Below are 15,613 nucleotides of genomic sequence, written 5' to 3'. Positions count from 1 at the left end.
GTTCTTCTCCATCTAATGTAACTTTTTGCTCTGCTCAATTCCATATTAACCACAATGTCCCTATTATTATTCTCATTGTTATTATTATTACTACTACTACTGCTAGAATACAAGAGGATCATACTCTGACAATAAACAAGCTGACACGAATTCAACCCAACTATTCACAAGGAGATAGTGAAGTAATAGTGGTAATAGTTAGGAGGACGAACATTCAGACAAAATGTGCCTGTAGGTGTGAGACACATCATGAGAACATGAGATTAGAGTCAGATGTCAGAGGCCTGGCAGGCCCCCCTCACATGCACCTTGCTCTGTTTGTTTTTAACACTTTCAAGATATGTAGCCAAAACATGATGGGTTACTATACACAGAGGCATATATTCAGACTTGTATTTAAGCTGTAACTTGCTGTAATAGTAAAACTAAATCACTTTCTTTCGCCTTCCTTGTTCTTCCATTTTGACAAACTTAACGAGAAGCGTTACAAGGGAAGAAAAAGCTCCATCTCTATAAACAAAGAAGTTTAAGGTTTCCGTTTTGGTTTGAAGATCCTGGAACAGTTAAGTAGATGAAATGACATTGAAAATGTTGGTTTACTTGATTACTATACGATCATCAAAACACTGTCATTATCCTTTATGGTACTGGGGTCTCCTGCCAGTCACACATGCTTCATCTCATAGGCCTCTCGGTTATTTAGGAGTTACATAATTAAAAAGCTGCATCCCATGCCCTCAGCATAAGTCCCACCCTTTACCTAATAGAAGATATCAGGCCCGCCCTCTACTTAATATTAATAGCTGTGCCTTTAAAATGCTGAACTGGAGCCCGCACTGTGGGTGCCTCTCTTGCTGTGTTTGGGTCTGGTACTCACTGTGTTACTGATACATTCTTCCAGAGTCAGAGTCAGCTGAGCTGCCACAACTCGTGCCACCATGTCCAAGCCTCTGTCTGACCATGATAGGAAGAAACAGATTTCAGTGCGAGGCCTTGCCGGGGTCGAGAACGTCGCAGAATTGAAGCAAAACTTCAACAGACATCTCCACTTTACGCTGGTCAAGGACAGAAATGTGGCAACCAAAAGGGATTACTACTTTGCTCTTGCCAACACAGTGCGGGACCACTTGATTGGCAGGTGGATCAGAACCCAGCAGCACTACTATGAGAAGGATCCCAAAGTAAGTCTGAGTCAAAGACAGCCAGCCGCCCAAAAAAAACTGTCGTTGTTATGCATGTGCCACTCATAACATCTATGCTTTTGACCAAAGTACTACTTCATATTTTAGGGATATTAGGACAGTAGATGTTCATCCAAAGCCTTTTTTCTTTGGTTTCATCTCTCTTAAGAGGCATGTTGTCTGTCTCTGTACGGGATTTCAATAACCAGTCCAATAACATTTTTGCTCTTGCTCTTTTAAACACACACAGTATGCAGGACTATTTTCATATCACTGAATTTGTACTTTACAGTAACTAAAAGATGTGAATAGTACCTCCAACACTGAGATTACAGTCTTTATAGACTCCATCAGAACATTTAACAGCCTGATGTCACTGTAATGCCGAGGCATGACATTTAAACTTCACTGGGAGTTCTCGACACTCAGCTGGTATGCAGCTGTGCTTATAGTGTGTTGAAACATTAAACCACCCCACGACCTTCTGTTCCTTTCCTGTGTGGCCGTAAAGAACATAGGCCTAACTTGTGTCATATGAGCGCATGCCTCTGAGGGCACCTGAGTTCATGTAAAAGCAGCCACATTGAAGCTGTATCTCAGCAACTGTGGTGTCATTAACCAACAGCAAGGCTGGAGAAGAACAATGCGGGGCTGGCTTCATTAGAATCAAGCAGCGAAAAAATGTGTAAACCGCACCATATTATTGCTTGCAAATGTCACACAAAGCTATGTGTAATTACAAAAGAGGGTTCAGAGGCAGAGTGAAAACTCAGTTCAACCTTAAAAAAAAATTAATAAAAAAATCCCTTGCAAGATCATTATTATCTCCACTGAATAAGTAGAGTAATTTTTTGTCTCCTAAAAACAGATCAAAATTCCCCGTGTGCACCTGAGTTCTGTAACTTAAGTGCCAAAGCATTAATCTGAGCAGGGAGACTTTTACGTCTCACAATAAGCTGGCTCCCTGAAAGAGTTTAATAAGATGTTGATTGGGTCCAGCATATGATTAAAACCCCAGAAGTCATCTGATACTGTGCTCCTGTGCTTTAGTCGAAAAGGTCAAAAGTGAATCCCTTAAAGGTCTCAGCGGGAAACTCAAGGACGCATGAGGTCTGAGTTTGCGAATAGTCTTGGGCAGAAAATTACAAACAGCAAAGCTTCTAAATACAACAAGTCGTCAGATTTACTTTTTTTTTTTTTTATTGCAAATATGGATACTTTGGTGGAAAACGAGCCAGTTAGCGTAATGAAGTGAATGGATGAAATTTATCATGTGGGATCAGATTTCCAACACACAGTCATATATAATTCAAAAGATCCTGTTGTTTAATCAATAATCGGACTCTGTCAGTTGTATTCGTTATTATCTATCTATCCAAACTGTTTTCTGTACTGCTTCATACTTGAACTCCACAATGAAAGGGTATCGGGCTCAGGCTGACCTTTGCAGCGACCTCTACAGGAGCTATTTTTGCCCCAGCCAAAATGTTGGTGTTACGCAACACCCGAAGCAATCTGCCCTCCAGTCACTTCTCCTCCCTCCTCTCCTCTCCTCTCTTCTGCCTTTCTTCTTCAGTTTGAGTCTGCCCTTCCATGTAAATCGGCGGGGCGGGGGGTAAATGGCAAAGGCTAACCACAGGCTCAGGTGGCATATTTACCATGTACTTCTAACCATGAAGCTGAATCATGAAACCTGAAGATTTCATGGCCGTCCTCTGTGGCTGTGATTGTGACATTTGGCATATGATTTCACAGGCTTTTGGTTTCATGTACCAAATCTGTCCTCGTTATACATCTGCGGGGCCCGCTGTGGGACCTTGAACGTGTGATGTTACTGGAAAAACCTCACAAGTATTCAAAGAACAATTCAGAGTATGTTCTCTTTGACACGCTGTGTGTCTGTCCATGTTTTGTCCCTGTAGCGCGTGTACTACATCTCCCTTGAATTCTACATGGGCCGCACCCTCCAAAACACCATGGTGAACCTCGCCCTGGAAAACGCCTGTGACGAGGCCATGTACCAGGTACAGCAGAGGAGCTATAAATACCATCTTGAACGTGAAGCAAATCCCCAAATTACTACTGTAATTTTCCTTGTTGTCTTCCGTAGTTGGGTCTGGACATGGAAGACTTGGAGGACATGGAGGAAGACGCTGGTCTGGGTAATGGTGGCCTTGGTCGCCTTGCCGGTAGGTATCTTTTCCCCATCATAGCTTGTTGCCACTGTTTACTGTCTTTGATATTGTATGTTTCTTTATAAATAATCAATTCAATGTGCATTCTTCCTTTCTGTTTCCAGCCTGTTTCTTGGACTCTATGGCCTCCCTGGGCCTCGCTGCCTATGGCTATGGTATTCGCTATGAATTCGGCATCTTCAATCAGAAAATTGTGAACGGCTGGCAGGTGAGGAGCGATGGACTTCAACTTATATTTGAAACTTCAGATTCTTGCTTCAGTGACCTAGAGTAGCTCTTAGTCAGTCTGTTTTCACCTGAAAGCACCTGCTTGATGACTTTCCTTTATCATTATCCCAACTTGATGTTCCTTGTCATTTTCTATGTCTGGCTCAGCACAGGAGCTGCTTGTCTAATGAGTGTTTTTCTCCTCCGGCCTAAATGTATGTCATTATTCAGGTTGAGGAGGCTGACGATTGGCTGCGCTATGGCAACCCCTGGGAGAAAGCGCGCCCCGAGTACATGCGTCCGGTGAAATACTATGGTAGGACCGAGCATGGCCCCGATGGAGTCAAATGGGTTGACGCTCAGGTGATATTACGATAAGTAAAGTAACACGAGAGATCTTTTCTGAAATATTGTACACATATCATTCAAAAATGTCGGTCTCTCCTCATGAACAGATAGTGCTGGCTCTGCCATATGACACCCCTGTCCCAGGCTACAGAAACAACATTGTCAACACCATGAGGCTGTGGTCCGCCAAGGCACCGTGCGAATTCAACCTGAAAGACTGTAAGTGGTTTCAATGCTGTCACAGCCATTCACTGTGGATCATCTTCTGCTGAATATTTTCATGCAATTTTTCCCCTCTTACAGTCAATGTTGGTGGCTACATCCAGGCTGTTTTGGACAGAAACTTGGCTGAGAACATCTCCCGTGTGTTGTATCCCAATGATAATGTAAGATGATATGACTGTTTACCTCTTGGTACAATAGGCCTGCACCTCTGTTCATGGTTCATGGGTCACAAACAACCTGATTTGATCATTTAGGCTGGACTGCTAAAGCTATAACATCATAACAAGAGATATTAGCAACACCAAGTTTCCTATTAGTTTAAGTGGGGAAATTCTTTTTTACAAATACAACCTGCAAGCGATCACATCTTATGTACTTTTACAAAATCTGTTTTAATCTGATAATATAATCTGAATATTTCTCAGGAGAACAAGTTTTCAAACTTAAATCTTGTTTGCTCAGAATAACATGAGACGGTCACTTTTCAGAACACGGACATTTTTGCAGAGTTTAGGATTACATCCAAATCTGGTCATCCGTTTTTTTAAAACTCAAATTACAAGAATGACGAGTTCTGTTTCAATATTCAAATAAGGTAGTGAGAATTTATGTCTGCTGCTATGAGCATGGCTGTTCAGTTTTAGATCTGTGTGGTGCATTATGACTTCTAATGTTACTAAAACACCCAGTGGACAAATTAGGAACTTATTTGAAAAACTTCACTTAACTTCGTCTTATGTCTTTTTTCTTTTTTCAATTTTGCAATTTCAGCCAGATTGAACCCCATTGTTGACCGGATTTGACGCACGGATTGCGAGTTTGACACCTATGATCTTCACATTAAGCAGATGAATGTTGATGGTGTAGATAAGCGGGTTGTGAACTCTGTGGCTCCTGTATGACAGAACGGGGCTTACTCTCGCTCAGTGGGGAGGTGGATTTCCATCACTTGGACCCAATTCAACGTCCTCTCTGTTCAGCCAGATCCTCTGTGCACTCCTCCCGCTTTCCCTGAATCTGTCTTTTAAATCTGACATAAGACCTGTCCAATGTGCTGACTCCCCGAAGGCTTGAGGAGGAGGATTTAGGAGATAACCATCTAGCCTGAGACGTAACTCATGTCTGGTCTTGTAATTTATGTCTGTGCGTGTGAGCGCAGAAGCCGAGGTGGACCTCATACCTCAGTCACTGTCTCACTACTGTTCAATCACGCTGTGGGTTTCTGTGGGAAACAAAGCAGCGCTGAGAGAATAGGTTGAATATTTATTAATTCAATCAACGTGAACATTTTAAATGTCACCTCCTACAAGCAAAGGTTACAGGTTCTCCTACGTGACTTCTTTTTCTTAGTTTCATGATTGTTTGCGCTTTGCACTTTGGAGGATTACTTATTTCAGTTTTTCTATCTGACTAATTATTTGCTTGAACAATAACTCCATGCTATCAATTCATCATACATAGTCAGTGTTGCTGTTTATTTACTGCCTGCTGTTCGATGGATAAAGCTAACATTAAAACAGATAGGAGACTTTTAAACTAACGATGCCTTAAACCCACTTGTGGTTAGTTCTTTTCCTGTATCTTATAAGATGTGCATTTCTGGGATGTTCAAATTGAAATGCTGAACTCTGGAAAGCATCCAGAATGTCTCATGATTTGCATTAACGCTTTGATGACGATAAAATATTTTACAGGCAAAGCCTTTTTATTATGAAATATCCACATCTCAGACCTAAAGCTAATGAAGTGGTGTGATATCGCAACACTTTTCCATATTGTGCTCTGGTTAATATTTTATTAAAGTTGGTTTCAAGCACCCACGAACTAAAGACAGTCTTTATCATGCGAAAAGCATATGTTTAATGTATAAGAAAACCTATTCATGTTTGCCAGCAGAACAAAAAGAGACAAATGTGTGTCTTTACCCTCAGTTCTTTGAAGGAAAGGAGCTCCGTCTGAAGCAGGAATACTTTGTGGTGTCTGCCACCCTGCAAGACATCATCCGTCGTTTCAAGGTCTCTAAGTTTGGCTCCAGGGAGATCGCTCGCACAGACTTCAGCAAACTGCCTGACAAGGTGAAGTGAAAAACTCAACAAAATAGTTTCTGTCAGAAATGAAAGGATTTTCCCATGATGTTCTCTCTGGGTCTTCATTTAATTGCCTCTGTCAGTGTGTTGAACAGGTTGTACGTGGGTTTTTTATTATACCTTAGGAGAATAGTTGAAATGAATAGTATCTACAAAGCACCGCTGAGGCAAAGTCTAATTCTGTATTGACTTTTAATGATGTTCTGCATATTCAGGTCGCCATCCAGCTGAATGACACCCACCCAGCCATGGCTATTCCTGAGCTGATGAGGGTTCTGGTTGACGAAGAGAAGCTTGCCTGGGATAAGGTGAGGAAGGACAATGCTGCCAAAATAGTGATTTCCTAAATCTGATTTAATTTTATGATATTTTACTGTATATTTTTAACATTATTGCTGAGGTTTATTTCAGTTTTGGCATTCGCTAAATGGTTTTTCCATTAAATTTTCATCATGTTGATAGTGAGATAGCAGGCTCTCTTTAGTGAGAAGTTCTCCCGTTTGAATTCATGTTGTGTTAAATTGACCTCCCTGAGTGTGCTTGGATTTTCCTTAGATTGTGAGTTTCCTCCCACATGAGGTTAATCGGTGACTCTAAATTGGCTTTATGTGTTATTGTGAATGTGAATGTGTATGTGTATGATTCCCATCCCAGCCACCCAGCTGAAAAGCGATGTCAAAGATAAATGGATAGATAGATTGATCGTGTTGGGGTGTAAGAGAGTCAATGATAAAAATCACTACAGAACTTTATAAGCCTTTTCTTAATTTTCAATGCTTTTTTCGTTTTGTTTTAAAGGCTTGGGACATCTGTGTGCGCACCTGTGCCTACACCAACCACACAGTCCTTCCTGAAGCTCTGGAGCGCTGGCCAGTCGACCTGTTTGCTCATCTGCTGCCCCGTCACCTGGAAATTGTCTATGAGATCAACCGCCGCCACCTGGAGGTCAGTGTGGTGCACTGCAACCTGCACCATCATGTCTGTGACGTCAAGCAGAGATTGCTGCTACTCCTTGCTGGATTGCATAGCACATCTAATGAGATCTGTGATTAAGATACAATCCAAGGAAGGTACCTCATGTCAGAGCTTTGTACAATTAATAATTCTCTCTGTAAGGATTAAGGGACCTAAAGAGACTGAGCTTTAAAATTCTATGAAATGAATTGCCTAATCAGCCTTAATGGAAAGTAGAAAAAAATTATCTTTTGAATAATGGAAGTATTTGGTGTTTATTTCAAATTGTAAAATGCCTTTACATTGTGTTTGTGCAAATGGATATGTGTACAGTGCAAGCTTTTAAAGTCTGGCACAAAGACCTAAGTGGTGTAATGTGAAAGCCAATGAACTAAATGGTGCTGATTGACTTTTAATTGCAACATCTGTCAGAACGGAGCTTCACTCTCTCCTGCTGAATGGATAAATAATTGTTTCTGACATTAAGCTGTAGCTCAATCAACACTGAGCTTAATACATTTTCATTTCAGTAATTATTCTATTGATCGTGGTTTGATATCAGGAAGCGTGCTTATGTGTGCCAACTGAAACGCAACAAATTATTTTTCCTTTTCTTTCGGCAGAGAGTTGCAGCTAAGTATCCGGGCGACAACGGTCGTCTCAGCCGTATGTCCCTCATTGAGGAAGGGGGACAGAAGAGGATCAATATGGCCCACTTGTGCATTGTGGGCTCTCATGCTGTCAACGGCGTGGCCCAGATACACTCCGACATCCTCAAAGCTACAGTGTATGTCCCTCAAAGAAACATCAACGTGTTTACGTTTTATTATGGCAAATAAATCACAATTAATACAAAAATACAGCAACCAAAGGGAGCTGTATGTACTGTTTTGTTTCTTTTATTGGCTCACGTATCATCAGAGTAATGCATGTTATGTTTTGCTCGGTCTGCAGTTTCAAGGACTTCTACGAAATGGAGCCACATAAGTTCCAGAACAAGACCAACGGCATCACTCCCCGCCGCTGGCTGGTTATGTGCAACCCCGGGCTGGCCGAGGTCATCGCAGAGGTCAGCACTCGAACACACAAACAACACAAAGCTGATATTTGGTTTGTACCAAACAAGGCACAAAAATGTATACTGTGTTCAATTGGTTTGGCTAATTGCTCCACAGAGGATTGGTGAGGAGTTCATTCGTGACCTCGATCAGCTGCAGTCTCTCCGCGAATACGTCAACGATGATGCCTTCATTCGTGACGTTGCCAAAGTTAAGCAGGTGAGAGAAAAATATCATTTGGCTTAATTTTTTTTCTGAAAATCTGTGCCAAGACTTCAACCTCATTGAAGATAAACACAGGAACCGAAATTTCATTTTTTTTAAATTTGAGACTCAAAAACTCCAAGTTAACCAACAATGACCTTGATAAATTTACTCCACTTCAGAGCCTGAAACAAATTAGAGTTCTCGCCTGGCATATTGTTATTCACTTGTAAACAATTGGGGTGCGAAGTGAATTTCCTAACCTGCTCAAAGCCATGAGAAAAAGAAATGTTTCATTCAACTTAAATTCATTTTCAACCAACAAAAGCGACTTTAATCAGTAGTGTAAGTGATAGATGTGTAGAGATGGTGTGTGCTGTGTCGACATGCAAAATACCAAACAAGTTCTTCATACATATATCCCACTAACATGGTCACATTAAGCACACACATCAAAGTACAAGAGTAAAATCCTTTCACAAAAGGTTTTTCAGTGCCTCTCGGTCCGTCAGCCATTGTTTAGTACAGCCAGTGTCCAACATAGTTTCTGCCTAAAAAACAAACCCGGTGCTTTCCTCTCGTGCTTCTCTGGCGGCAAACATCACCAGAGGCCGTTCTTCTTCATTTGAACCAAGTTCTGTGCAGAAAACACGTAACCTTGATTTCAGTGTCTGGTGAAATCTCCTCAGTGCACTGATTTGGCTTTCCTGACAGTACCGCAACAATCTCTTTTGATGTGTGGCAATTAAATGTTTCAAGGTGTTTCAAAACAATTTCATCTGTTGAAAATGACCACAGTCATCATGCCCCATTTTTTTACCCCTCAAAATAACCATCAGCCATGATCCCAATTTCATCAAAAGACATTAAATATTGTTATGAAAATTCTATAAAACACAATATGTATATTGTATCTTCATGCTGAGAGATGGGAGAAGGAGAAATCTAATCAAATAGGTGACTTCAGACCCACATTACCTCCTCTAGTGTTTGACATGACACCATCAGAGTTCTTCATGCAGCATATCACTGCACAGGCAGACATGACCTCCGGTACAGAACTACAGACCTCCTGAGTTCTACCTTTAATCGGGCTGTTTGTGACCACGGGGGATACATCCAGTAACCCGTCCAGTAACACACCTCATGTAATGTAATTGGACTGTTGAACCCATCTCACAACTAAGAACGTGCTCACCAGTACAAGACGGCTGAGAAAAGGACCCTGCGGCAATATTAGGAGTCAGACATGGTGTATGATGTGTCGAGATGCTAAATACCAAACCAGAAAGGTGCTATTGTGACCCTGGCAGGAGTCCAACAAAGAAAAGCCCGACATTGCCTCAAAGGAGGCAGAGTTTTTATAACCTGCTGCAGCACCAAGCCCAGGTGCTCCAACTCTGCTGAGTGGCCAGCTGGGAGCTATTAAGGAGATAAAGTTAATAGGCAACTCACACACACACAGACAGACAACTGCAGACACCGCACTGAGTCTTCACATGGAGTAGTGGGTACCACTCTTACTTCACAGTGAACGCGCATAGGTTTTCTTAGAGTACTGTAGTACAAAAAAAACAACCCAACAGAGGTTGTTTCAGGTTAACTGGTGTATCTAACTTACCTGTACATATGAATGTGAGTGTGCGTGACTAACTTCCTCCCTGTGTTTGCCTGTGATGGACCGGTGATCTTTCCTGGGAGTGTCTTCAGCTGAAATGTGTTCCTGTGACCATGAAGTGGTATAGAAGATCAATGGGCAACTAAAGCATTTACGTGCATCAACACAATATCCAAGAAATAGCATGCTCTTGTTGGTCACTAAATTAGGAATTCGATGTGGTGATGGTACACAGTTTTTTTTCATCACAAGGCCTGAAAGCCAGAAAATCATTTCCTGTGCGGAAAATGTAGCACTGAAATCACCAGAAATGTAAATTCTGTCCTGTCATTGCTAAAAGGTCCATTGTTTAAGTGTTTTATAGATGCAGTGTTTGTGATTTGAGTGTTTAGAATCCATGTGACAAGCTTTTAAGAACCTACTTTGCAACAAAAAAGTATAAAAAAACAGCCTGTCAAATAATCTTTTCTAAAAGGCCAGGTTTGACAGTGTCCTGAAGTTGTTTATTACTTTGGCAGCCAGATTGGATTTTATATTTTATTTTATTTTATTTTTTTAAATAACAGCTGCCTGCAGGGTTCTTAGAAAAAGGTCTGGCTGGTGAGAACTATTGACTGTAGTAGTTGCAATGTTGTGCAGTGAAAATACATATATTTTTTTAAAGAAGCTTGTCGGCAAAACGTTAAGGCAACAATAGTAGGCCTAAGGTGGTGAACAAATTATGTCACGGCAGCATAATCTCGGGGTTGAAATTTTGCCAAATTAACTAGAGTGACACTTTGCCCGAGAAGCAGTTGCAGTTTGTTTCATCCCCAGAATTAAAATGATTCAAAGTCTTGGCATGACTCTGTAATTAACAGTTCAAGAGGAGCTGATTGAGCAGGGTAGGACGGTCTGGTGTTATAACAAGCTCTGCACATTGTTATGTTCAATAAGTCTATCAGTGAAAAACTTAGTTTTGCCTTGTTTTGTTCACTGTTATAGATGTAAGGTTGTGTTGATGTAAGGTTTTTTTTTTTTTTTCTTTTATAGACATCAGAATGGTCCTGGAGGGAAATCTCTCTCGCTCTCTCTCTCTCTCTCTCTCTCTTTCTCTCTCTAAAAGCAGAACTGACACGGGTGTAAAAGTTCAAGCGAATTATTTACATGTACACATGAATAATGTACACGTGTGAGAGCTTCTTTTTCGTAGCGCTGTCTAATTGACCCTGTATTACTGCTGATGGTGTCAGCACACACAGTCAGAAACTAAGGAAAATTGCAACAGCCTCAGAAGTAAGTTCAAAATAAATTCATTCAAACTGTTTCCCTTGTGTGTTGGGTCGGTAAAGTGCTGGGAGAAGCACAACTTGAAGATTAGGGTTTTTTTTCAGCACTACTTTCTATGATGTTGTCTTTCTCATATGGTGTTAGATGTCTTCATATTTTCCTTCATAGTTCTTGACAGCCTGTCTTTGTTATTCTTCTCAGACGACACATGATGTAGTGGGTGTCAATCGGATTCATAGAGGTCAGCTGGCTGTAGTGGTTTCTGGGATTTGTAGTCAGGAATCAATGCTGAGCAGGGGAAGATTTTTATTGGTTTTTTGTTATAACAGCTGATATGATGAAATGAAAGGTCCACGTCTTTGTTGTACATGTGAACATATTGCCAGGGTAACCTCTCCACTGTGGGGACGTCATCATTTTATTGCGTAGATAGTAATTATCCTCGGTATTTCCATTGCGTGCCGCTGTGCATACCCTGTGCTTTGCTAAGGCCAGGATAAAGATGGCCGCTGCCTATCTGTCAGCCTGCTGTGAGTCAGCGGGGTTACCTCGGACCTTCAGGGCAATGCGTCGCTCCTTTTGACCTACACAACATTTAGCAGCTGGCTCTGCTCTTTATTGGCTCTTCATGTCTTTTCATCGTGTCAGAGGGTCAGCCACCAATTCTCCTCTCCTCGGGTTTTTTTTTTTTTAAAGGAGTGCAGCGCTCTTTAATAGACTTAGATGGACTCTTCGATGACACTCTTTCATTAAGTTTCTTTCTGCCGGTAATTGCAAAATAAAACTTATTCTCAGCCAACACCCCTTCTTGAGTTTGACAGCCACTAATCAACTTTAAGAGGTGCTCTGATACTATTTGAAAATGTATGGAGTGAGTTATCGCACTCCTCTTTGCAGATGATTTTTTATTTATTTATTTTTCCCCCACATTTGATACGATACAGACATAAAACAGCTCGAATTATATTAAGAACTAAATAAGTGTTTGGATCCCGCAGGAGAACAAACTGAAGTTTGCCGTGCACCTGGAGGAGCACTACAAGGTCAAGATCAACCCCAACTCCATGTTTGACATTCAAGTCAAGAGAATCCACGAATACAAGAGACAGCTGCTCAACTGCCTACACATCATTACATATTTCAACCGTGAGTGCACATTCAAAAACCCCCTGTAAAAGCTCAGATTCACAGATTGTGTATGGGAGCCAGAAAATCGTTTTTTGAAAGCGCCTCAGTTTTATGATCTCCCTCTATATCCCTGCCAGGTATCAAGAAGGAGCCCAACAAGCAGTGGACTCCCAGAACAGTCATGATTGGAGGAAAGGTTTGACTTTTACTGGAAAAGTAGAAGTTCAACACATGTAGTGATGTGTTTGCACATTCATCACTTGCGTTTTCCTTTTAGGCTGCTCCTGGCTACCACACTGCCAAGATGATCATCCGTATGATCACGGCTATCGGTGAGGTGGTCAACAATGATCCTGTCATCGGAGACCGTCTTAAAGTCATCTTCTTGGAGAACTACAGAGTCACACTGGCTGAGAGGGGTAATTACTAAATCATTATACAGCATTAAAAAAAAAAACCAAACAAACACAAAATGCTTATTAGAGTCATTAATGCCCCCTTTCTGTCATCTTTCAGCCATCCCTGCAGCTGACCTGTCACAGCAGATTTCCACAGCCGGCACTGAGGCCTCTGGCACCGGCAACATGAAGTTCATGCTGAACGGTGCTCTGACCATTGGTACCATGGACGGAGCCAATGTTGAGATGGCAGAGGAAGCTGGTGAAGACAACCTCTTCATCTTCGGCATGAGGGTGGATGACGTTGATAAACTTGACATGAAAGGGTAAAAGAAAAAAAAACAACTAAACAAGCCTCAATCACTGCAAACACAAGCATTTCTTTTTTTTTTTATGTCACGCTTCAAGCATATTTTGCCCTGCCGCCAATCAAATCTTTTCAAGTCAGCTGATATTTGACCTTGATATAGGTCCACAGGGGGGGAATACATGGGAGCAGAGGCAGAAAAAGGGTTCATGCTTGCAATATCTTTGCATATAAGAACATAGTGTGTTGCCACTTATCACATCCATTTGGGGAAATACCTCCAAGATAGGGCAACTGTCAAGACTTTTTAGTGTCAACTCACTGAGTCCCATCCGGTCTGACAATCCTGCAGCTCTGCAGTCCTGCAGTGGTACTGGTACTGATCTCTGTCTTGCACTCAGCCTGCTGGTGCTCCCTGACTCAATGTTTTGTTCACACAAGCTGAGGTTTGCCACGCTCAAGGATGTGACCTTCGGGAACCTGCGGATGTTTCTGTGCAACAATTGATGACGACTCCTTTGTGAATGAGGTGGTTACTACAGTGACAAGCTTCTCTCTATTTATTTTTTGGTCCTGCTTAGATACCACGCCGAAGAGTACTACAACCGCCTGCCTGAGCTGAAACAGGCGATTGACCAGATTGCTGGAGGCTTCTTTAGCCCAAAGCAGCCTGACCTGTTTAAGGAAATTGTCAACATGCTGATGCATCATGACAGGTAGAGACACATCTAACATGAGCAGCCCGAGGCGCCAACATGCATACACACATACAAATAAGAATGTGTATAAACTTGCAAGTCTTTTGCAAGTCTTTTGCATGCCCAATATTCAACACTCATGCACATATGCAATAACACTACTTAGTACATGTTGGGTGTTTCTACACATGATTAATCACTTTTCTCTGCAAAGGTTTAAGGTCTTTGCTGACTATGAAGACTACATTAAATCCCAGGACAAGGTCAATGCTCTTTACAAGGTATTTGCTCAAACACGTTTATTAAATTGCTCCAAATCATTGGATAATTGAACCAAATGCAAATCTCATTGGTCATTCATCTTTCTTTCTTGATGTTCCAGAATCCCAGGGAATGGACCAAGAAGGTGATCTATAACATTGCCGGATGTGGCAAATTCTCCAGCGATCGCACCATTGCTCAGTATGCTCGTGAGATCTGGGGAATGGAGCCCACGCTTGAGAAAATCCCGGCCCCCGATGACAAGGAATAAACTGTCCACTTAACAGCGAACACATCAACTTTCCCCGTAGGCTCAAATGCCCTTGGAGCCTACATGGTGGATACTGCTTGTCTCGTAAAAGCCCCTACAAACCTGCATCCACGGGTTTCTTTTTTTTACAATGTTTCACACCCCGTTCTATTAAAGGCTTACATTTTCATAGCTACATATCTACAATAACTAGGTTTTAGTCTGGTGTGATAGAACTGTTGCAGGTGTCTGTGCAGGAGTACAGAAGTGGATTAAAAGCTTTGTGGTTGGCTTTGTCATATTAATGGTGGTATCTTTTTTTTTATTCCAAAATTTAAACTCTTGTGTTTCCACAGTCCCATTCTGAAAAGTAAAGTTTGTCTAAAATACAATAACAGTCTGAGAGCCTTTTTTTTTTTTTTTGGTTTGTTTCATTACTGAGTTATTGCTTCATTGACATGCATATAATGTTGCAAAGGGACTTTTTTTTTTTTCCTGTAACACCATTGGTATTATAGGCAAAAAGTCAGGTTAGTTCATGTTTTAAACATTACACTAGGGTTTGACAAAGAAACTGAAAACCCAGAGAAGAAGACAGTGAACCTCTGATCAAATTACAAGGTCAGACATATGTCATGTAATTTCATTTTGACAATGTTTCATGAAGTTTTCTTTTTATTATACGTGATCTAGAATGACAAAAGCAAAAAAAATAAAAATGTTATATGTATATAATTTTAGTTTTTTGGACCCGTACGACTCATCTCCACCTACTAGATGTTTTGTCCATTGTGCAGCTTCAGTGGATATGACAGATGTGAAATGGGAGGGTAATTGCATTAAAAAGGGAAAAAGGCCAGTTAAATGATGACATCGATGATTGGATAGAAAAGCACAAAAGTATAATTAGATACTTGTCAAAAATAGAAAACACTCAATCATCCTCAAGGCCTCTAAGTCCAGTCTGTAATTTGAAAGAAGCGGTGATGTCAATGCCAAAACACCTCTCTGTGTTTTGTATGATGGGTTTTCTGTGTGCAAGCCGTGGATGTTTTCTTCTTTCTCTCAAACTGGAGGAAGACTAGTGTGAAGGCAGGAAATAAAAACCCGAGCGCGCTGTCAGCTTCCCCCCGAAACACAGCAGACTCTGCATGATGTCAGTGAAAATGAAAAGAGACTCTCTGGTGTTGATCTGTTGTTTGCGTGCAAGAACGTGATTATTTGT

The 15,613-nt window shown here is 41.3% G+C and overlaps 1 protein-coding gene across 1 annotated transcript; it reads left to right on the top strand.

Annotated features, from left to right (window-relative positions):
- Positions 1-821: 821 nt before the first annotated feature.
- pygma (phosphorylase, glycogen, muscle A) lies at positions 822-15,551 on the top strand. Its single transcript, XM_080483319.1, has 20 exons — positions 822-1,181; positions 3,104-3,205; positions 3,292-3,370; positions 3,481-3,584; positions 3,815-3,946; positions 4,039-4,150; positions 4,235-4,317; positions 6,088-6,231; positions 6,459-6,551; positions 7,042-7,188; positions 7,821-7,984; positions 8,152-8,266; positions 8,373-8,474; positions 12,345-12,492; positions 12,612-12,670; positions 12,752-12,893; positions 12,991-13,198; positions 13,761-13,895; positions 14,092-14,158; positions 14,260-15,551. Exons 1-20 carry the CDS (start codon positions 939-941, stop codon positions 14,407-14,409), a joined length of 2,529 nt encoding a protein of 842 aa, XP_080339445.1. The 5' UTR covers positions 822-938; the 3' UTR covers positions 14,410-15,551.
- The last annotated feature ends 62 nt before the right edge of the window (positions 15,552-15,613 follow it).

This window comes from Lipophrys pholis, assembly GCF_963383615.2.
Source record: "Lipophrys pholis genome assembly, chromosome: 16".
Taxonomy (NCBI): domain Eukaryota; kingdom Metazoa; phylum Chordata; class Actinopteri; order Blenniiformes; family Blenniidae; genus Lipophrys; species Lipophrys pholis.
This window is presented reverse-complemented; position numbering and strand designations above follow the sequence as displayed.

Bases quoted from the DNA above. Each gene is read 5' to 3' on its own strand.
- pygma (XM_080483319.1), top strand. From the start codon at position 939: ATGTCCAAGCCTCTGTCTGACCATGATAGGAAGAAACAGATTTCAGTG. The intron at 1,182-3,103 runs GTAAGTCTGAGT...TTGTCCCTGTAG, and splicing joins ACTATGAGAAGGATCCCAAA to CGCGTGTACTACATCTCCCT. The intron at 3,585-3,814 runs GTGAGGAGCGAT...GTCATTATTCAG, and splicing joins AAATTGTGAACGGCTGGCAG to GTTGAGGAGGCTGACGATTG.